Here is a 24,520-nt window from a genome sequence, read left to right on the forward strand (position 1 = left end):
CTCTTTCTCATATGAACCCTTGGTTGGGGGGGGGGTGGTGGGTAAGGGTCAAGACTCAATACCCAAAGGAGCACGTACAAAGCTCCTCTTGTTGGGGGTGTGCATGGGGATGCATTTTCCATTGACATGTTCTTTCGGTGCACACAAGGTGGGTGAGTGCATGTGTGGGGCGATATTATTTTATTTTTAAAAAAGAAAAAGAAAAAGGAAAAGGCAAAGGGAATGGGGAAAAAAAAGCGACTCGTGTTGTGAGGATTGCGTGTGTCCCCGCCGCCCCGGACATATCTTTGGGCCCGGCCCGACGGCTGGGGCCGCCCAAAGGACCAACGGCCTGCACATGGAAAGAGGTTGAGCTTGAAAAGGAGAGCTCGTTGCATGGGAGGATCTGGGCCGTCGGTCGGGGGTCGTGGATCAAGGGCCCGGCACCTCTTGCGCTGCCAGAGTTGGCGGCGGGGCCCGCCAATCCCGACGCACATCAAGGCTGGGTGGGGCTACGTCAGCACGCGCCCTTGTTTTTATGCTGGGCTATGAACTTTGAAGCTCGGTGAGTCGGTAGTAGTAGCCTGCACGCTCTCGAGTCTCTCTCTCTCTCTCTCTCTCTGCCCCCCCCAATTATAGCATCTCTAAGCGCTCTCTCTCTCTCTCTCTCTCTCTCTCTCTCTCGATAATAGCATCTCTAAGCAACAACAATCCCTCTCTCTCTCACACGCTCAATTCTAGCATCTCTGAGCGCGCTCTCTCTCCATCAATTGCACCCCACCCCTTGCATATTTCCCTCATCAATAGCATAGCACCTCTTCTCACGAATCACGATACGTTAGCCTCCCTCGAATCTCTCTCTCTCTCTCTCAATAGCACCCGTGCATCCAATAGCACCCCCCCTCTCTCTCAGAGTAGCACCTCTAAGTCCTCACTAGGAACGAACCCCCTGTCCCTCCCCTCCTCTCTCAATATCACCCCTTGCATCAAATGCCCTCATTCAATAGCCCCTCCCCCTCCCCTCACCCTTGACTTCACTCCTCAGTCCTTCTCCCATTCCCCCTCCCTCCCTTGATTTAACTCCTCATCACTAATCCTTCCATGAAGCCCTCTAGGTCTCTTAGCATCAAAGGGGACATGGGCGAGCAGGGCATGCTCCCTCCATTGATGGAGATCCCCTCCCTCGAGGACATTGCTGGCACAGGCAGCCCCAGCCGGGCAGCCCCCTGGAGCCTCGTCAAGCTGTGGGTGAAGGACCAGCTCGAGAAGGCCGCTCAACCCCTCTCTGGCTATGTCAAGCGCTCTGATGTCCAGCTCCTGCTCGGGGTTTTGGGCTCCCCTCTCGCTCCTGGTCCCATCGGAACCAGTATGTCGCCACACATTTCTGTCAAGAACAATCCCATTGTAAGTACCTGATTGACCTTCTGCAATAGATGCTAGATACATGTTTGTATCATTTGTTAACTAGTGTGTGAAAGTGTGCATCGTGTTACGAGTGGGATCATGTCTATCTCTTAGCAGTGAGTGCCTTGAATGAGACCATTTTTTTCTCTTAGCATTGAGTTTCATTTGTTTAGTGTGAAGATTTGCATTGTGTTATGAATGAGATAACGTCTATCTCTAAGCATTGATTGCCATTTTTTTGTCTGCCTTTTGCAACTAAGTTGCTAATGAATCATCTATGTCTCTCCTTAGCAAGTTTTCTAAATAATGGTATATCTGGCTGGCCCTTGTATCATCTATGTATTGGTCTGCATTCGGGTGGTCATGTGATTTATCTTCTGGAAAGCTGCATGGAAGTGAATGGGCCCATGTTAACCACGAAAAATCATCTATTTATGTTTGCAGAGTGCCTCCTCAGCACAATACATTGTCCATCAGTATACAGCTGCTACAGGTACCAGCAAGGTACAAGGAGATTTGAGCAATTTCTATGCAATGGGGAAGGTTCAGATGGTGGCATCGGAATTTGAGGCAGGCAGCAAGGTGGTGCGGACACGCAATCGAGCACGAGCAGCAGAGGGTGGGTGCTTTGTGCTCTGGCAGATGTCTCCAGATGTGTGGTGTGTGGAGCTGTCACTGGCGGGTTGCAAGATCCGGGCAGGCAGCAATGGCAAGCTGGTTTGGCGGCACACCCCTTGGATGGGCTCCCATCGTGTGAAGGGCCCAGTTCGACCCCTTCGCAGAGCTCTCCAGGTACACTTAAGAACCCAATTTGCACACCTTTAACAATTGAGACAAACGTTCTGATCATGTTAGTATCAAAACCTGATATGCACACTCTCACATTGGGGCACATTAGCATCTGCAGAGACACATGCTTTACTGCACCTTCTAAGAGATTAAGATGAGTTTTATATATATATATATATATATATATATATATATATATATATATATATATATATGTGTGTGTGTGTGTGTGTGTGTGTGTGTGTGTGTGTATGTATGTATGTATGTATGTATGTATAGTTTGTTTGTTTGTTTGTTTGTTGCAACTCTTATTACTTCTAATAGGTCTGCTTGGATTAATGATGTGCTAGTAAATGGCTACATAGATATGGGCAAGTTAACTTTCAAGATATTAATACATGAGCTTTTGAGAGTAATTCCTTGAATGTCTTCAAATATATGCCCCTGAATCCTGCATAATCATGTAGTCTGCTGTGCTACATCTTTTCACAGCAGTTTGGAAGCAGAACTCTAGGTATGCCATCAAGGAGGCTTCTTGAGTTAATTCTTCATCTCCATCCATGTCTTCAATAATTGTTACTTTTGTGCCAGACATCTAATTCATTTTGAGATTAACCAAGTTCTGTGCCAGACATCTAATTCATTTTGAGTGATTAATCAAGTTCTGGTTGCTGACAGGGTTTGGATCCTTGGACTATTGCCAACATGTTTTCCCAAGCACAATGTATAGGTGAGAAAACCATAGGGGGAGACGCATGCTTCATACTCAAACTGGTAGCTGGTCCTGTGACATTGCAAGCTCGCAGTGATGGGCCGGCAGAGATAATCAGGCATGTCATGTTTGGTTACTTCAGCCAGAGGACAGGCTTACTGGTCCACATAGAGGACTCACATCTGCTAAGGATACAAGCGCCAGGCTCAGTAACAGTGTATTGGGAGACCTCAACTGAAACTTCTGTGGAGGATTACAGATCTGTGGAAGGGGTAAACATTCCTCATGGTGGAAAGACTGTATTGACTTTATTTAGATTTGGAGAAACTGCAATGAGTCACACGAGGACAAAGTTAGAGGAGACTTGGGTGATAGAGGAGGTGGCCTTCAATGTGCCTGGAGTGTCCTCTGAGAGCTTCATACCTCCGGCTGACCTTGGGGAGGGCCCTACTTTTAGTGAGGCTAGTGATCTTGCTGTGGAGGACACGACCTCTACAATAAAGACTTCAAATAGTAACAGCATTGGCTGCACTGCCTGCAGCATTCATCCGGCCCCTGGCCGCTCTAAAGTTGCAGCTTTGGAGAAGTTCTCTGCACTGGACAACATGAGCTTGATGCAAAGCCTTGCCAGTCTGTTACCACCTCCAACCGCCAATGGAGCTCCAGCTCTGTAACATCCCAGTGCCAATGACCTAGATGTTTGTTGGAATGCCTTGATGGGGGACACATAGAGAGTGAATGCCTTTGTGCCCTGGCTGCGAGTCAGTTGACTTAGACCTTGATCATGCCACCACCCATCGCACACTCCACCACAATCAGAATCTCTTCTCCTCAACATCAACAAAGTATCTTCTCCAGATCACATCTATGTGGATGCTTCAGTGTCTCTATTTATTAGTTCACATCAACTAGGACATTCCAATGTCTGTGTTCACCAGTCTAGTATGTGCCTGGGATGTGTTTCTTGGTGCCTTGTCTTCCTGTTCCTCACCCCCTACCTCTCAGGTGGGCTGCTTCCGGGGATGCTTTAGAGTGGTCACGTGCCATTATTCCTCTTCAGTACCTGTGACTGTGCTTCCTCTGTGAAGTAGTAGAAGCTCCACCATTTCCCTCCTATCAGAAGTGTATGATTGTTTATCTGTAACACTACCCTCTCTCTTTCCTCACATATACCCTATCTTTTAACAGTAACAGGTTCTGTTAATCTACTCAATTTTGAACAAGAACGCTAACTGTGGCAAGTAATGCCGCAGGAAGACTCTCTCCTGCAAATTGACAAATTATCCACTTCACCTTTGAGGCAGGGTTGGCTTACGCTTACATTAGGACAATAATAATGCCTTAGAGTTAGCAATTAGATTCTTATAAACACGAATATCTAATCTTTGCTAATGTCGTATGTATCTCACTTCTTTGGAGTCAGAAATGGCTAGTCAGAAAACAGTACTTTCAAAGCACTATGAGGTATACTTTGGAAGTACTACGAATTTCCCTCCCTACATTTCTTGGGGCTATCTACTAGAGACCTACTAGTTGAAATCGTTTTTGAACAAGCTTGAATTCCTTTGAGCCCGCTTAGAAAAATATTGCATTCACCTATTTCCTTTCGAGTCTTTTACTTGTTTTTACCAGGGCAGTGGAGCTAATAAAGAAATGGGTCCTATAAGAGTTATTGTAATGTGCATATATATTAATGATAAAAGGTATCTACATCACCAAAGAGTTGGTGGGGCAGGTGTGATGCCAAACAACTAAAATATCACCATCACAACAAAATCCTGTTTAGGGCATTGACTCAAGTTTTCTGTGAAACAGCTTGTACAACCAGAATTTCACCTGTGAAGCTTTGAGTATGGCTAAGCAGTCTTCCTTCAGTATCCTAAGGTAATCAGCAGGGCCCCAGTTGATTTACCCTGGAAGGCCAGATCATTCCCTCTCCTTCAGGTGAACTTGAGTGTGACAGGAGTCACAGAATTCAGCTCTAGGGATCCAAGGAACCCAAGTCACCAAAGAAGATAGTGGTAAAACCAAACTGAAACTTAAGGTTGACATCTTTCAACCAATTCCTAACACAAGTCCAAACTAGCTTGATGTAAATGCAATCCTCTTGTAGAGCAAACATTGAGGGAATATGGGTATTCTCCTGGAAAGTTTGGATTTCATGGGCCAGCTTTTGAGAGATGAGTCCACCTAAAAAAACTTAGTCTATGGGATGGGGGGACTCTTCCAAATCTGCTTCAATCTGCACTTCCAAGTAAAGGGTGTTGCTTGAGGTTAATTCCTTCTCCACTTGTTAAGTGTCAGGGGAATGGCCAAAGAGGGAGGAAAGAAATCATGGCGTGAACAATATTTGACTAATGACTTGCCAAGGACGTTAGAAACGATGCAGGTCTAGGAGAGGAGGATGTAGGCCAGTCAGGCCAGATGTATTGTAGGATATGTTTGAGCCACACAACTTCCTTAGCGCTCAAATGAAAGAAAACCTTTAGCGTCCAATGCCTGCCATGCTGAGCTCTCTTTGCCCCAAAGCTGCTCCCATGTCTTGAGGCCTTTCTCATACATCCTTCTTCCTAAACCAGGATAGGGGCCATGGTGGGGGTCGTAGGCAAAGGGGTTGACCTAGATGTTAGAGCACAAGGAGACATTCCATGTGTGTTGTCAATAGAGGACTAGCTGGTTTGTGCAATGATATGTTGCCAACCTCTGACAAGGGCTTGTAGATAGTTGCAGACGAAGTCCTGCCAGGGAACATCCTGCCAAGCTTCACTCTTGGAAGCCAAGGTAATCCATGCCTCCAGGATCACAGACCAGGGTTGGAGCCCATCCATTGTTTTGATAATCTAAAAGCAAAGTCTGTTGGCTTTGCTATAAAGGGACTCTAGCCTTGCTCCACCTTCACTTCTATCAGAAGCAAGAGCATTCTAGCTGAGTTAAGCCATCAGCTATGTGTTCCCCTTTGACCATAGTAGCCGTCTAAAGGACCTCTTCAGGGGAAAAGGACTTGACAGGCTATCATTGATGTTAACTAAGGTAGTGGCATTAGCTAACAAGGAGCTAATCATACTTAAAAGGGTAGGCGCAAACCTGAAGGCCATGAGTACCCTCCTCATGAAGTACCACAAAACCATATTGCATGGGATGGACAATTCTGTCAAGAAGGTGTTTGGCCCTTAGGGAAAGCGTCTTGGATAGGACCTTATAGAGGTGAAGTTCATCATACTGAGCAGGCGCTAGTAGAAACCTTGGTGCAGATGGGGGTTTTGGGAATCAGCTTGATAAGGCCCTTGTTGGCTTCTGGTGGAAGAGAACTCCAGCACCTGGTGTGGTTCAACATGTCCACCATGTCCTGACCATAGCTATTCCAAAGCTTTTGAAATAGTGCAGCTGGGAGGCCATCTGGCCTTGAAGCTTTACCTGCCTTCATTTTCATGACAACAAATTTCACTTCCTCTAGTGAGAAAGGCCTATCCAATGGGAGGGCTTTTGATGGGGGGGATAGGAACCACCAATTCTTCTAAGAAAACTTTAAGCTTGTTCTCATAGTCGTACGGCAAGTGCAGCTCCCTACCTAACTATTGAGGAGAGGTGTTTGACAAAGATCTGCGAAATGGCAAATTCATCAGTATGGAGGGTTCCTGATGCATCTTCAATGGCTGTAATCAGCTCTTTAGTCTGCTTGGACTTCTGCTTATTGAGGAGGAAGGAGTTGGGGGCATCTCCCAAGAGCTCCCAACATCCTTTAAGGAGCACCTTCGTAGCCTGTACTGAGAGGCCTCCCATTCTCTTCATATGAAGCTCTAGCTGCCTCAATACAGCCTCGATGATAGGGTCATTAGGCGAGTTTGCAAGAGTGGCAATTAGACGACTTCTTATTTTGACAACATTCGCAGCATCCTTCCTTCTGCGTGCAGCAGTAGCTCGACCATGGTCTTTAGCAACTTGGATAACAACACTTAAAACACTTTTGCCACGGATAATCAAGATAGACTGTGGAGTCCCTAGCCTTGTGTCATGCTTCTATCCCTTTTCTGATGAACCCCTCATCCTTCAAGAATGTAGTGTTAAGAGGAAAGGGAGGGGGACCATTTTGCATATGGCGTGTAACCACCAAATGGAAAGATGTCAGTATAGGAATATGATCACGCATTACTGATAGATAGCTCTTACCAAGAGCTCTAGCACCACTCTCCAGCTTGCATTTCTAACCTTCTAAGTGTGTTCATAGTTATGGGTTTGATGTCAGATTTAATCTCCATACTGCTTGGACCCATTTACCCCATGGCCTCGAGGACTCATCTTTTCCTTTCTTCCACCATTTTCATGATCCAATGTCATTCCTTAGGAGTGCCAGGTGGCGTCTTGTAGATATATCTCTCGATGGACTGCTAAGACGTGTCCCGCGATTTGAGGAGCGGGCACGTTACAGATTGCAAGGATTTGGTTTGAGTTTTTATCCATCTATGCTTTTTCTAATTTAAAGTACTATTGGTGATGAGTAATGGACTTGATGCATTTGGATAGTGATGTTATTTGAAATGCTCATTTGTATAGTTTAGAATCATGAATAATCATCCATCAATGTTAGCTATGAAACATTTAGATATTCCAATATTCATTTGTTCTTGTTGTGTGTTAACTATTCAGCAATGTGGTACTATATTTTTCAATTTGTCGATGGCAAGGAGCACCAAAGATACTTGATGATCTTACCATTATCTACTCACTTTGACTAGATGAAGGCCTAGAATGGAATTCTCTGGCAAGATTTATTCTTATTCTCTCTTTTTGAATGATGATGGTTGAATGTCTCGTAGGATGATGTAATTATGATAGTTTGAGATGGATGCTATTATTCTGCTTAGCCCATGTGCATGTAAGAACGTTTTTCCTTTATGAGCGATGTCATCATCACCTATTCCAAGGTGCAACAATGGGAAGATTTTTAGTGGGTGCATGGACCCTGGTCTCTTCAAGAGTTGAAGGAGATCCTGAAGAAAAACCACCTAACATGGCATAGACACCACTTAATCCAATACTTCGACAATCAAGATTCTTAGAAAAGAAGTAAGATCTAGACTAGTGTGCCAATGGGGTTATGGCATAATGGATCATGTGTGGGTTGAGTTCAATGGTTGGGTGCGTGAGCTCGATCCCTATGTCCCACATCCTTGGAGGGACAAATATGTTTAATGTCCAAGATCTAGATTAGCATGCCACCCAATTTGAAGCAAGAGAGGAGGCCAATGGTTATGATGTGATGTATAGAGAGAGATGCAGTGTTAAAGACTCAATTAAATATTGCTATCTTGCAACTTTGCAAGGTAGAACAATGGATTGGTTTAGCATGCATAGCTTGGCTCATTTTGCTAATTATGATGCACAAAAACTAACTTTTTAAAGTAGGTATTGTAAAGATTAAACTCCAAGAGATATCTTGCAAAAGATTAAGATGACAAAGCTAAAGGATAGGCTTGTGGAGGATTGTGCATAGAAAATTTAGAACTTGTTCAACAGATTATACTAGACTAAGTGATAGTCTATATAGATATCGATTTCCTATTTCTTAAAGGACTTGAGGAGGTGAATTAGGGGAGTAGTGGCTAATACTGAGATCATTAAATTATACATTAGACACTTTGGTGGAGGTATCCCTAAGGGTTTTAAAAAGGGCTTGGATTGGGATGTTCTTGAAGGAGCCATGAAAAAAAATCTAATTCTAAAAGTGATAGTGATTTTGAATAGGAGAACGATATGGAGAATGATACAGATAGTTCGGAACCTGAGTTTGAGGATGATTTTGAGGACATAGATACCGAGGATAAGATAATAAAGAAAAATAATAAAAGGAAGAGGTCTAAGCAAAGATCCTTCAAGTGATGCTATCGATAGCTTGGACTTCGAGTTTTTAGGTAATGAGGATAAGAAAATTAAAACAAAAAGGAGGAAAAAGAAGAGGTCTAAGCAAATATTCTCCAAGTCAAAATGAGCCATTGCGACGAAAGATGTAGCTAGTAGGCTAGATAAAAAGATTACGGAAAAGTTTTAGAGCTATGGGCGTAGGATGGATCAAGATGGGGCACAAGGCAAATGCTTCTTGATATAATGTGAATGTTTAGGGTTCTTAGCTAATAGCACTTGGTGTATAACCACCTATAAGAATGCAACAACCTATGGTGCGTCAAATGATCACTAAAAATCTTGCATATTGAGGATTTTAGAGACCCAAGAGATTATCTAACAGAATAGTATGGAATTGATCCTAACAAGTGGAGGGTCAATAAAGAGCTTATTACTACCATAGGATCGAAGGATACTTTATGGGATTACAATGTGAACTGTGGACTATACATTGAATTGAGAGGAAAATGTTGATATCAACAAGGAGCCATAATGAAGGATAGCCCACGATGAGAGCACAACAATCACTAGCATCAATCGCAATTATCATCATGGATATACAAGGATATAGACTAAGCTCTAAAGAATTTATTGGTATAGCGGGAGTCCATGGCAGGGCTTGAGTACTCATAGTGACAAAAATGAAGATTTTTGATGACTTGATTGCCTTTAGATATGATAAGCCAATGTAGCAATGCATGCTACCCAAAATTTGAAGAATGTAGAACTATAGGAATTGGATCTATGCTCAATCGTGTTGGTTCCTAAATCTAATTGAATAGGCACAACTTGGCCAAAAGAAAGCAAGGTTGAAGTTAGGCAAGCACTTGGAGCAGAAATTTGCCACAATGTGATATAATTCTACTAATATTATGAGATCAAAACTTTGGTTGATTAGAAGATTAGTATCTTAGCAATGGGTCTGGGAAAGTAGATGTTTTAGAAGACAAAGGTCATAGAGCTTCCCATTGTAGACAATATGCTTCAATAGTTATGGTTAGTTTTGAACATAATGACTATAGGTCCATGGTGGATGTGGATGCATTTGCTGGGAAAAAAATGTGCTATAAAAACGAGTTGTCCAAGGTAGTAGAATTGCTTGTGTATTTGTAGAAAGGCAAACTTGATCATGCCAAGCAGAAGGAAGAATTGCAACATAAGTATAGAAATTGCAACAACATGTTTTGCAAGGAAAATCATCTAGCAATATATGCACAATGGTCTAAAAAACCTAAATCCAATGTAGGGAAAGATGATTTATTGTTAAAATAATGTTGAACTCTTGATGGAGTTGGAGATGCTTAAAAAGGGATTGTTACCTTTGGAACAGATCAAAATATAGGTCTTACATAATCAGGAGATGGAAGTGAGGGGTCAGTCTTGATAGCTCTAGAGGAATAAGAGTTGAAGAGACAACTTGCATAGATAAACTAAGCATCCAATTGCCTACTAATAAACATTAAACTAGTCTTTGGTATCATGAAGATTGAACTTCTATATCTGGGAATTGAATGCCCAAGTAATGATACTATAGGTCCAAATTTGGCATGCCAAAATCTAAATTATACTTAGCCTTAAAATCAATAATATGTATCTCATTTAGACTAATGATTAGGATGTCATCAACATAAATCACAATGATTAGAGGCACATCACTCTTATGTCCAAGATATAAGATGTCTCAATTGGACTATTCTACAAGCCATGCATGCATCTATCTTCTCATATCAAGCATGATGTGCTTGATGTAGACCATACAATGCCTTTTTTAATCTACACACTTTATTTTCCTACCCCCTTTGAGAAAAACCACAAGGTTGAAAGACATATACTTCCTTATGCAAATCAACATTCAAAAAATATAGCTTTAATGTCCAACTGATGTACATTCCAATCGTTATGAAATGTTAATGCACAAATGCTACAAATTACTATCCCAACACAAGTTAGAATAAAGGTTTCATCAAAATCAATGCCCCTTTGTTGAGCATAACCCTTTGCCACAAGTCTAGCCTTATATGTTGGAAGAGAGGGAGAGAGATAGAGTAGAGTGGAAGATGAGCCTCAGCTCATTGTTGTTCTTCTTTCATTATTCTTTCATTATACTAACTGAAAGAGACTTACACACATAGTTATGACTAACCAAGACTAACTGTGGTTAAGTCACTGACTACATCAACTTATTGAATGTCACACATGTGTACAATTGTATCTAGCTAATGTCGGTCGCACACATAAAGATTGATGACACCCAAATAAGCACAAAAACAAGGCACAAAAGAATCCAAGCATGCATCATATTTTCATTTTTTGTCAAGAGAATAATACTAAGTTGTTGCAAAATCACCAAAAAGAGATAGAGATATGAGGGGGCTTAATAAATGGTATACACAAAAGTGTACGTGTGTGCATTTGCAAAAGGTTAGAAAGAATTGAAATGTAAAGGCTAAAGCCTTACGAATACAAATGTATTCAAAAAAATCAAAGAAATAATAAAAATATAAAGGGTTGTGTGTCTTTTGGGGAAAAGGTGGGGTGGAGTGCATGGGTGATTATGTGCCTCTTTCTCTCCTTTCTTCCAAGATACACACATTCTCCCTTTATGGTGCCAATCTTTCTCTATCCTCTCTTCTCTATCTTTTGTGCAAAAATTTCTCTTTTCTCCTTTTGCTCTTTCTTTTGTACATAATGGTTGAAGCTATGGATGAAGATGACGAATTTATTCATTATTAAGTGGAAGATTTATGGTTTTTTTTTTTTGTTTTGAGATCAATGGTAGAGCCATACACATAGGTTTTGTGTGCTATTTCCTTGGTTTTGTGTTTGTTTATGTTCGTGGGAGGGTTGTTGTCATTTTGGTGCACAGTCAGGGAAAAGGATGATCTCAAGATTTGTAATTATGGAGCAATTCTGACCCTTCTTAAGGGTTACTTGTGAAGAGAAAGCAGCCATCTCTATGAACTTAGAAGAAAACGAGATTGCACTGAGACATAGACAATGAAGTAGAAGAAGAGGATAAATGCAAATGTTTTCTAGTAGCATCTATTGATGGCTTCAGTCCAGAAAAATCTTGAATTTTGCAAAGGAAATTCCATTGGGCCACTCTTGATGCCGTGGTGCATTTTTCAAGCAACCTCAGATTAGCATCGGATAGATGTTGATCTGATATTGCCACATTTAAAAAAAGGAATGACTAGATTTTGTAGTAATAGTGATTTGTTACTCATGGGAGAATAAGAGGAGGGAAATAATAGGATTCAATTTTGGTTTCGACACTCGTCCTCTCAGCTATGGAAGGCTATGTCACAAGAAAAAAAGAAAGAAGACAATAAGAATCTCTTGGTCTTCCATCATGTAGACAGGCTTTACTTAGAGGGAGAATAACATTCACTCAGATGGTGAGGAACGAGATGAGCATTAAGAGTATTTGAGGAGAAAAAGATGAAAGGAGAAACGAGAAAGAAAGAACCAGCATCAAGGCCACCATGCCTGCTATGTCCGATCCTTTCCTTCTACTCCTCGAAAAGTCCTGCATAACTGTGGAAAATGGAATAGAAAGGACACGTTCTTGGAGAAGCCTCATTCATGGCCAGGAAATTCCATCAAGCACATCTTAGCAATGACGGCTAGTCGACCGCGCCTATGCAAGCTTTGGATCTTTTGGCCAGATGATTTGGAATGTTCAGTGGCCATGTTCGTGTCATCTTAGGAGGAGATTCGGTGTGTCAGCATAAAGGAAAGGACGCTGATAGAAGAGGGAACAGAGACAGACATAGAGAGAGAGAGAGAGAGAGAAAGAGAGGTCTCTTTAGAATCAAACCATGGCTCCCTTGTGCCCTGTGGAAGAAACGACCAATCTTCTGCCTCGCCTGCATCCCTCTCTCCTACCTATGTAACCCTAACCTCCCTGATCTTTTCTTCCTACCTCAACTTCACATTTTGGCAGCATCTCCACGGGCCATGCCCCCAACCTCACGGGAAGTGGAAAAAGAAATTCCAGACACATAGATAGAGAGAGAGTACGAGAATGGGCGTGTGAGTAGCCAATCCTCACATCCAAGCTAATCCTGGGATCACACATGTCAATGAAGGCAACAAGTCACTCGGCCAGATGATGACAACATGAAAGAAGAAGAAGAAGCCTAAATTGACAAGTAGGCGCACACCATCCCACATCACACCTTTGAGGAGAAAGAGGGCGAGTGAGCATGTCATGGCTTCCTCTTGGCCTTCACATTAGACGATCGGTCTTCACATCAAATGAAGATGAGAGGAAGACGAAGAAGCAGGAGGAGGATGCAGATTTCTTATGAAAAAGAAGAAGATTTGTGGCAGAGTTCCGAGTTTTGCACCTAATTATATATGATTCATCTACTTCCACCCCCTTTCCCTTCGCCATGGCGGAGGAGAGTAGCTCTACGCTAGTGCCATTCGGCCCTACGAAAGAAGAAGGAGAAGTGATAATGGATTTTGAAAGCGAGAAGCAAACACAAGCCTTGAGAATTGTCCAAAGCTAAGAAAGCCTCAACCCTCCTTTATTATTTGTTTCTCCCTTTATTCTTTTATGCAAGGCTTTTTCTACACAAGTTGACTTTTGATTGCATTTTTCCATCACATAACATCTTCCTCCTATCAAAGGCCAAGTTGGCCCTCTCATGCCACCTACTTCTCCACCGTCCCATACTCTACCACCTCTGATGGCCTCATCAAAACCTGATCTAGATCATCATCTACCCCTACTATAATTATTAGAAATATCCACAATAGGTGCACTCTAGTCAATTACGTTTTTAAAAACATTTAAAACAAAAAAAAACCCTTAAAGGGAAAATAAAGTCTTTTAGCAAAGGCTTGTTCCTACACCAATCATTCCTTCTTCTCATATGTTCCCTCTTCACATCCCTCTTTATTCGGATTCACTCACCTCCTCTTTGGAAGCCCTCTCATGTTGTTGTACCCTCATCCCCCTTCAATTACCCCATTGTCTTCTAATCCCATTCCCCTCCTTCATTTCCTTCATTTCCACCTTTCCCTTACCTCATATCACACCACCATATGTAGGTTTAAGAAAACAAACAATTTTAAAACATAATAGCCAAAACATAAATGTTTTTCTTGGAAACATAACATTAAAAGCATACCATTAAGAGGGAATGTTTCCATACTTTCTACTTTCCTCTACCAAATTTTAACAACATTCTCATCTTAATAAAGTGCCTTTGGAGCTACGAGGGGAAGTCATTCTTCTTCCTCCATTGGGATCGAGGAGTTGTGCTCATGATCCCTTATTGAAGATTCAACCTTATCCTTGAACAAGTATGCCAGTTTTTCAATGTGGAAGTGTTTGAGGCAGGAGTTCCCTTACTCTGGTGGTCATGGCTTTGGAGTCCTATACCCTACCATGGCTAGGCCTTGTCATCAAAGTTGTTTTACTAACAATTTTGGAAATGTTTTGTATTAGATAGTGGTTCTTTTTTAACAAGGTTCGCGAGGACGCTTTAAGTTTCAGTGTGGGAGGAATACGATGACACCCAAATAAGCACAAAAACAAGGCACAAATTAATCCAAGCATGCATCATATTTTCATTTTTGGTCAAGAGAATAATACTAAGTTGTTGCAAAATCACCAAAAAGAGATAAAGATATGAGGAGGCTTAATAAATGGTATACACAAAAGTGTACGTGCATGCATTTGCAAAAGGTTAGAAAGAATTGAAATGTAAAGGCTAAAGCCTTACGAATACAAGTGTATTCAAAAAAATCAAAGAAATAATAAAAATATAAAGGGTTGTGCGTCTTTTGGGGAAAAGGTGGGGTGGAGTGCACGGCCGATTATGTGCCTCTTTCTCTCCTTTCTTCCAAGACACACACATTCTCCCTTTATGTTGCCAATCTTTCTCTATCCTTTCTTCTCTATCTTTTGTGTAGAATTTCTCTTTTCCCCTTTTGCTCTTTCTTTTGTGCATAATGGTTGAAACTATGGATGAAGATGATGAAGATGACGAATTTGTTCATTATTAAGTGGAAGATTTATGGTTTCTTTTTTGTTTTGAGATCAATGGTAGAGCCATACACAAAGGTTTTGTGTGCTATTTCCTTGGTTTTGTATTTGTTTATGTTTGTGGGAGGGTTGCTGTCATTTTGGTGCGTAGCCGGGGAAAAGGATGATCTCAAGATTTGTAATTATGGAGCAATTCTGACCCTTCTCAAGGGTTACTTGTGAAGAGAAAGCAGTCATCTCTATGAACTTAGAAGAAAACGAGATTGCACTGAGACATAGACAATGAAGTAGAATAAGAGGATAAATTGAAATGTTTTCTAGTAGCATTTATTGATGTCTTCAGTCCAAAAAAATCTTGAATTTTACAAAGGAAATTCCATTGGGCCACCCTTGATGCCATGCTGTATTTTTCAAGCAACCGCGGATTAGCATCGGATAGATGTTAATCTGATATTGCCACATTTAAAAAACGGAATGACCAGATTTGGTAGTAACAGTGATTTGTTACTCATGGGAGAATAAGAGGAGGGAAATAATAGGATTCAATTTTGGTTTCGATAATCCTCCTCTCAACTATGGAAGGCTATGTCACAAGAAAAAAAGAAAGAAGACAATAAGAATCTTTGGCATTAACTCAAATGGTGAGGAACAAGATGAGCATTAAGAGTATTTGAGGAGAAAAAGATGAAAGGAGAAACGAGAAAGAAAGAACCAACATTAAGGCCACCATGCATGCTATGTCCAATCCTTTCCTCCTACTCCTCGAAAAGTCTTGCATAACTGTGGAAAATGGATTAGAAAGGACACGTTCTTGGAGAAGCCTCATTCATGGCCAGGAAATTCAATCAACTGCATCTCAGTAATGGTGGCTAGTCGACTGCACCTATGCAAGCTTTGGATCTTTTGGCCAGATGATTTGGAATGTTCAGTGGCCATGTTCGTGCCATCTTAGGAGGAGATTCGATGTGACAGCAGAAAGGAAAGGATACCGACAGAAGAGGGAACGGAGACAGACATGAGAGAGAGAGAGAGAGAGAGAGAGAGAGAGAGAGAGAGAGAGAGAGAGAGAGAGGTCTCTTTAGAATCAAACCATGGCTCCCGTGTGCCCTGTGGAAGAAACAACCAATCTTCTGCCTCGCCTGCATCCCTCTCTCCTACCTATGTAACCCTAACCTCCCTGATCTTTTCTTCCTAACTCAACTTTGCATTTGCCAGTATCTCCATGGGCCACGCCCCCGACCTCACGGAAGTGGAAAAAGACATTCCAGACACACAGACATAGAGAGAGTACGAGAATGGGCGTGTGAGTAGCCAATCCTCACATCCATGCTAATCCTAGGATCACACATGTCAATGAAGGCAGCAAGTCACTCAGCCAGATGATCATGACATGAAAGAAGAAGAAGAAGCCTAAATTGACAAGTAGGCGCACACCATCCCACGTCACATCTTTGAGGAGAAAGAGGGCGAGTGAGTTTGTCATGGCTTCCTCTTGGCCTTCACATTAGACGATCGGTCTTCACATTAAATGAAGATGAGAGGAAGAAGAAGAAGCAGGAGAAGTGTCGAGTCAAGAGATTTTCCATGTGCATAAAACAACCCATAATCTATAGTACGCTCTACATATCTCATGATCCTCCTGATTGCATCTAAATGTGATTTGCGAGGCCTCTGCATGAATTGACTAATCAGCCCCATTGCATAACATAAGTCAGGATGGGTAATAGTCAAGTATATCAAGCTGCCCACCATTTGTCAATACATGGTCACATTCTCTATGTCATTCCCAACATCAATCTGTAGCTTGACATTCTGATCAAGAGGTGTCTCCATAGGCTTGCATTCAGCCACACCATACTTCTGTAAAATGTCATGAGCATACTGCTTCTGCAGCAATCATATACCTTGAGGCGTAGAGACTACCTCAATCCCAAGAAAATACTTTAGTTCACCAAGGTCTTTTGTAAAAATTACACGGCGCAGCGAACAGAATCTGAGAAAGAGATAGAGATAGAGAGTACACAACATATAAGAGGAGAATTAGAAAATTTCTTTAGCTCCAAACAACTGATACAGAGATGGCTTTGTCCACCCGTGCGCTTCGACAGTGAAGCTTAGATGGCGATCTAGACAGAAGATAGGTGAAGAGCTTAAGGCTAGTTGGAACAACTTTGATTGGGTGAAAGATAGATGATCGATGGGTGTGAAGGGGCTTAGCTTTTATAGCCCGTGAAGGCGGTTAGGTCGGCATGAGCGACCTACCATATGAGGCTCTACTAGTCGGCCAGGGAATATTCCCTTTATCGTCGGGTTGGGGGCGCTGCCCCCGGACCCTCGCCAGGGGCTACTTCCATGGCCCTTGGACCCCAAAATACGGGCCCCTTTTAACTCCCTTATCCCGCAACTTGATGCAATGTGCCTCGAGTTGCTACTAGCTTAACTACTCAGTCCAACCCAAAGATTAGACCCACAATGGTCATGTTTTTGCCATCTGGTCACACAGACCTCATCTGATATACAAGTCAGGACTCAACCAATGTCCAGGCTCACATTTGGCTTCTTCTCATAATGGGCACCTTACAACTTTGAGCACCATGGATCATTGGTGGCACCTTATGAGGGTGGGGCATTGAGCATATCTAACATCCCCCCTCAATGTCCACCCATAGGTGAACTATCTCCTCGGCCCAATGCCAAGTCTATGAAGATGAACTTGAAGCAAATCCTTTGTAAGTGCTTTGGTAAAGATATCCACTCCATTCTCCTCTGTTGGACAGTAGACCAGTTCCACTATCCCATCCTCCATCAAATCACACACATAATGATACTGGATCTCTATATGTTTGGTGCATGCATGAAACATTGGATTTTTGGCAATGGCGATGCAACTCTGATTGTCACATCTCAGCACAGTTGGTTCTTCATCCTGCACTCCCATATGCCATAGGATCCTTCTCAACCATACTGCTTCACATGCAACAAAATAAGCTGCCTTGTACTCTGCTTCGGTAGAAGACAATGCCACTGTTGGCTGCTTCTTACTAATCCAAGAGAAAATTCCTGAACCCAAAGAGAAACAATAACCAGAAACTGACTTCATGGAATCACTATCTCCTACCCAATCTGAGTCACAATTCCCCACAAGAGAAGTTCCAGAACTGTATGTGATACGATAGTCAAGATTTTTCTTCAAATATCTGAGCACTCGCATCCCAGCCTTCCAATGACTCTCATGAGGTTTATTTGAGAACCTGCTTAGAACACCAATAGCAAAACTGATATCTGGTCTGGTATTACACAAGTAGATCAGACTACCAACCATCCTCCTATACCTCCCAATGTCTACCAGTGTTGATGTATCCTCAACGGATAACTTTGCATTCACCTCCATAGGTGTAGCTATCTCCTTGCACTCGATCATGCCAAATGCCTTCAAGATCTCCCATGCATACTTCTTTTGAGAGATGAAGATCTTTCCTTCTTGCCAGGCTTCAATTCCCAAACAACAGTGCAGCAAGCCCAAGTCTATAATTTCAAACTCAGAACTCAAAGCCTTTTGAGTTTGGTTGATCATATATTCATAGTCACGTGTAATAAGGTCGTCCACATATAGGACAATCACTACATACTTTTCACCATCAGTTAGCATCTGAGGCACATCTTTTGAAGTTTAAGCTTAAAAAGAGCTTATCTATCCACTCGTACCAAGCTTTGGGGGCTTGTTTCAGTCCATACAATGCCTTCTTCAGCTTATACACTTTGTTCTCAGAATGGGGAGCCTCAAACCCTGGTGGCTGAGCCACGTACACCTCCTCCTTGAGGTCACCATTTAAGAACGTTGACTTAACATCCATTTGGTAAACTGGCCACTGCTTGTGGGCGGCCACTGCAAGTACTGTGCGAATAGTGGTCATTCTGGCAGTTGGGGCAAATGACAGTTGAAAATCAAACCCTTCAACCTGTGAAAATCCTTGTGCAACCATCTAGCTTTGTACTTTTCTAAGGTACCATCAGCCTTGTACTTTACCTTCTAGAGCCACTTGATGCCAATAACCTTCCGCTTTGCTAGCCAATCCACTAGCTCCCAAGTGTCATTCTTCATTATGCTGTCATACTCAGCTTGCATAGCTGCCTTCCATGCTGGATCTGCAAGTGCTTCTTCTAAGCCAGTTGGCTCCTTTAGTTCTCTCATAATCTCAGCCATCAAGGCCATATTGACTATGTGAGCAAAAGCCCTCCTTTGCTCCTCTATTCTCTTTGAGACCTCCTTGGTCCGCCGTCTGCCTTCTCCTCAACAGATGTGGGCATAGGGTTATTGTGGTCATAGAGTTGCTTCACCCAACGTGGCAATGGATTTTCCAGTGGGGTGATGTCAGGTTGGTGAACTTTTTCCTCATCATCTGAAGATGATACTTCCTCCTCCTTAAGGATAGGGACAGCTCTCGGGATAGGTTCATAGTGGACTAGTTCTTCGCTTGATGATAAAGTGGAAGAACTTGCCTTCTCCTCCTCCACTGTATGTGGATGCTCCCTGAACACCACATCACGGCTCTCAATGATCTTCTTTGCCTCTTGGTCATATAATTTGTAAGCCTTCTGCTCATCACTATAACCCAAGAAGATACATTTTCAGTTTTTTGGTTGTAACTTGTTTCTCTTCTCATCTGAAATATGTGCATAACATTCACATCCAAAAATTCTGAAGTATGAGATAGATGGTTTCTTACCAGTGTAAGCCTCATGAGGTGTTTTTCCTAACTATAGTCGTCAACAATCAACATAAGATAAGAAGATCCCCCCAAGGCCCGTGTAGGCATCTTTCTGCACAAGTCAGCATGCACCAACTCTAGAGAAGCATGTGCTCTATTCTTTCTTTCTTGTGGAAATGCCTTTCTCTGTTGCTTGCCCATCATACAAGCTTCACATGGTTCCTTCAATTCAGTCATTGCATGTAGGTGAGCAACCATACCTTGCTTGTGCATCTCCTTCAACACTGCAAATCCAATGTGTCCAAACCTTTCGTGCCAAAGCTTACTTGTGCCCACTCCAACGGTGGCTATAAGAGCACTTAGCTCATAAAGGTTGTTCCTTCTTTCTCCTTTGCCAACAACTTTGCCATCACTGTCAAGAATTTCTGCACCTGTCTTCTTGAACCTGTCTTCTTGAACCTCACTTCATGACCAAGATCAGTTATGGTAGCAAAACTGATAACAGATTTCTCCTAATTTCAGGAACATACAACACATTTGAAAGCTTTTTGACATCACCATTTGTAGCAACAAATGAAATAGTACTTGTGCCTGCAGCAAGGCATTTTGCATCATTTCCAACTGTCACAGTGATGGATTCTTGTAGAGACTGCATAGAACTGTATAGACCTTTCTTGTTGGTCATGTGGCAGGAGGCCCCACTATCCAACACCCATGAGTCAGTGGTAGATTCTTCTTGCGCCGAGGAGCACACCTCCTCAATGGTTGCCATGAATAACTCCAACTTTGCTTCAGCCGTATTGGCTGTCTCTTTCCCTTTACTTTTAAGGGTACCATTCTTTTCATCTGCCTTCTTGACATGACAATCTGCGATTGCATGTCCTTTCTTCTTGCAGTAGAAGCACTCTCCTTGAAACTTCTTCTTACTGCCCTTCTTTTTGTCACCATCATTTTTGGTGGAGGAACCACCTTTGCCTTTTGCATTGGCAAAGAATGCAACATCTCCATTGTTGCTTCCTTCTCGGGCTTTCAGCCTCAACTCCTCCTCTAGCAATAATGCACAAAACTCCTCAAAACTCAAAGCTTGAGGTCTCACCTGTGTATTAAGGGCAATTACTAGTCCATCAAACTTTTGTGGACAAATTCGAAGACACCTCCAAGCTAGCTCCTTGCTAGTCTATCTACTCATGCAGATTCTTAATCTGAGTAATGAATGCTTCAGCTGTAGTGCCTCAAGTTGCTACCAGCTTAACTACTCAGTCCAACCCAAAGATTAGACCACAATGGTCACGTTTTTGCCATCCGGTCACATAGACCTCATCTGATATACAAGTCAAGACTCAACCAATGTCCGGGCTCACATTTGGCTTCTCCTCATAATGGGGGTCTTACAACTTTGAGCACCATGAATCATTGGTGGCATCTTATGAGGGTGGGGCATTGAGTATATCTAACATCTTTGACTTTGAATTCAGCTTGTAAACATGATTTAATTTTAGTAGTGTTCTCTTCATCATCTCCAGTGATGATAAGATCATCTATGTAAACCACTAGAAACACATATCCATGATCTGTCTTCTTCATGAACAGATTGCGATTTGCATCACCCAATCTATATCCATGTTGTTGTAAATAAATGCTGATCCGAGCATTCCATGCTCTAGGTGCTTGTTTCAGTCCAAATAAAGCCTTTTTCAGCTTAGATACATGTGTAGGAAAGTCCGGGTGAACATAGCCTTCAGGCTGATCCATATATACTTCCTCAACCAAATCACCATTCAAGAAAGCATTCTTGACGTCCATTTGCCATAATTTCTAGCCTTTGCATATTGCCAAAGCAATGACAGTTCTAACTGTTGCCATTTTAGCCACCGGACTGAAAGTCTCCTCATAGTCAAGGCCATATTGTTGTGCATATCCTTTTGCAATTAGCCTAGCATTATAGCATTCCAACGAATCTTCTGACTTGCACTTAACCTTGTACACCCATTTGTAGCCAATGGGGACTTTGCCTTCGAGCAACTCAAACAATTCCCATGTCTCATTTTTAGCCAGGGCTACATACTCATCATCCATGGCAGCACACCAATTATCATATGTAACTACATCATCAAACTTTGTAGGTTCTTTGTAACCTGTCACACTAGCCATATATGCATAATGGTAGGTTGAATAACCAGTGTATGCAAACCTATTAACTAGTTTTCTGACTCTCTCAGATCTCCGTAATTGTGGCTCACTCTGAGCTTGCCTCTTATGAGGCAGTACATAATGACTCTGCCTTGCTCCAGACGTCATAATAGATGGAAGGCCCAGCTCACTATCCAAACTATTGTTGTTGGATGACTCATAACCTACTGTAAGTGGACCTATCAAATCCTCAAGCATCTTTTCTTTTCCCTTATCTAATCTCCCCCTCATTGACATATCCGTGTCAGTGGATCTAGGAGTACGACTTTGTAGCGTCCTAACCAAGGACTTACTGCAGATGACCCATCACCTATAGGACCACTCATAGATGTACTCACTGTAGGTGTATTTTTCGCATTACTAGCGCTGGCGCTGATCCATTAGTAGCCAATGCAACAAGATTACCATGCCACAATGCCAGCTCATAAAAAACAACATCTTTGCTAATCAATGTCTCATGTGTAGCAACCAATTTACTATTTCTAGCTTGCAAATAAGCTCCAAAATTGAGCATTTAACACTCTAATGTCATGCTCAAATGCATGATAATAAGGGCATATACATTGTTAGGATAAAAGACACCAGTGCTCTGGAATCACCTACTGTTTACTATAGTAAACATCCACTCTACATAGGTCTATGCTGAATATCTCAAAATCTGTAAGGAATTTGAAAAAACTTTCTTCTGCAATGTTGTAGACCACGTCAAAGTGGTCGGGATCCATTGGGCGTTTCTCCAAAAATTGTTACCTAAAAGATACTTACACACATAGGTATGACTAACCAAGACTAATTGCAGTTAAGTCACTGACTACACCGACTTATTGAATGTTACACATGTGTACAACTATATCCAGCTAATGTCAATCACACACATAAAGATAGACTGTGACTGAAGAGTAATGGGAGCTTGATATTCTAACATTATAGTGATGAACACTTTCATTCGGTTTATGCTTCAACTTGAAATCTACTTAATACTAATGTCCTTTTTAAAGGGAGTAAGTCACACAAGAATTGAGTGACATTTTTTGATAATAGCATCATAGTTAGATTGCATAGTGACCATCCAATTTGTTGAATTTTGTGCTTCTTCAAAGATATAGGTTCATCCTCATCACACATATTGGAAATAGCCAATTTGCAATAATATGATGCATAAGAGGCATGATGAGCACGAGAACGAGTATGACTAAACAAAGGTGCATCAATTTACTATTCCATGATGTTTGCACTAACCATTTTGGTGTAATCTTGGATTGCTCACTTTCTACTCTCTCATCAACAAGTATATCATTCACATTTGCACAAGAAATAGGTTGATCTATGGATTCATGAGAAAGCTATATAGGCTAAATGTTTACCTCATTTGGTGCTATATTTGATTGCCTACCATTAAAGAGAGTAAATAAGGCATCATACATATATTTTTAGTGTATATTTGTTTCTTTGGTAGTTCAACGTAAAGGTTACACAACATCTTTCACAAAGAAAACATCACCCTTGACCAAAATATGCTTAGTTTGTGGATGACATAATTGTAACATTTAATTTCAAAAATTATCCTAGCAAAGATACATTTCATAGCCTTATCGTCCAATTTTTTAAGTTGTTGCATTCGCATTAATGCATAAGCTAGGCAACCAATCATGCAAGTTAGCAACAAATGGCTTGATTGTAATGTTTTGATGGGACACATATTTAGTTTATAAGCTACACACTTAGTAGCCTCAAACCAAAAAATATGCGGCAAATGTTGAATTTTAATCATACATTGTGCAATCTCCATAAGGGATCTATTCTTTATCTTAGCTACACCATTTTGTAGTTATATGCACAATGTTGTACAATGGCATTTTATCCCATGTTTAGCCAAAAACGTATTAAACTCTCAAGATATTAGAATGGAGAGTAGCCACTTTACATCCTTACCGATTTAAAGCCACAATAAAAGGTCATGAATTATAGGAAATTGTCAAAAGATGATGTTTACATGGACCACAAAGATCACTATGTACAAGCCATAGTTTGCAAATAGGTTTCATTGAACCACCTTTTGAATAGTAGCATGTTGCATTTTATGCAATATAAAACCTTCACAAATATATTTTAAAAGTGCCTCAAACTAAGTAGTGAAGAAACCATATTAGATTTCAACAAATGCAACAAACTAGCAAAATCTAGATGAACAAAATATACATGCCAAATTTTTGAATTTGAAATTGTCTATGATCCACAACTAGACATGCCATATCATTCATATATTTGGCCTATGAATTTGCAACTACACATGCCATATCATTCATGTATTTATCATAAATCTTGAGCTTGTATAGTCTATGACACAATGAGCCAAATGCCATAAATGTATCACCACATGAGAGATCATTTATTGTTCATCTGTTATCCAAAAATTAGACAATCAAGTCAATCTTGGCAAGTGTGAAAATTGATGGGAAAATTGTTTTTTATCATCACTAATATATATAACACATTTGTAAGTGTAAAAGTACTATCATTAACAACAATAAAATTTGGCCATAATAAGATAAAAAGAGCTATTGACAGATGCGATAATATTACCCTTAGCAACTATACTCAAGAGAAGTAAACAAACTAGGAGGAGAAATAATATACTTATTTGGCTCTACCAGAAAGATACCACAAATTTGGATCCACAATAGACTTGCAAGAATAATGTAAAGAAGGATCATAATTGCATTGTGTACTAAATGCCCACTATATATCCTAACAACATTTTGTAGATTGCAAATTAGAAAGGAGAGGTATCTACAATTGCCATACTAGTCTCTTTCTTCTTAGCCTCTTTCATAGAGC

At 41.3% G+C, this 24,520-nt stretch overlaps 1 protein-coding gene across 1 annotated transcript; it reads left to right on the top strand.

The window, feature by feature from the left end:
* The first annotated feature begins 592 nt into the window (after window positions 1-592).
* On the top strand, window positions 593-4,379 carry LOC148011191 (uncharacterized). The gene is made up of 3 exons (XM_087670225.1): window positions 593-1,383; window positions 1,828-2,175; window positions 2,851-4,379. The coding sequence occupies exons 1-3, from the start codon at window positions 1,081-1,083 to the stop codon at window positions 3,556-3,558; spliced, it is 1,359 nt and encodes a 452-aa protein (XP_087526351.1). The 5' UTR covers window positions 593-1,080; the 3' UTR covers window positions 3,559-4,379.
* The last annotated feature ends 20,141 nt before the right edge of the window (window positions 4,380-24,520 follow it).

This window comes from Lygodium microphyllum, chromosome 28 (genome assembly GCF_053477565.2).
Source record: "Lygodium microphyllum isolate KBCC chromosome 28, Lygodium_microphyllum_v1.1.10, whole genome shotgun sequence".
NCBI classification, from domain to species: Eukaryota; Viridiplantae; Streptophyta; class Polypodiopsida; order Schizaeales; family Lygodiaceae; genus Lygodium; species Lygodium microphyllum.

Coding starts and splice junctions, on each gene's coding strand:
- LOC148011191 (XM_087670225.1), top strand. CDS start 1,081: ATGAAGCCCTCTAGGTCTCTTAGCATCAAAGGGGACATGGGCGAGCAG. Junction 1,384..1,827: donor CTGTCAAGAACAATCCCATT/GTAAGTACCTGA, acceptor TTATGTTTGCAG/AGTGCCTCCTCAGCACAATA. Junction 2,176..2,850: donor CCCTTCGCAGAGCTCTCCAG/GTACACTTAAGA, acceptor GGTTGCTGACAG/GGTTTGGATCCTTGGACTAT.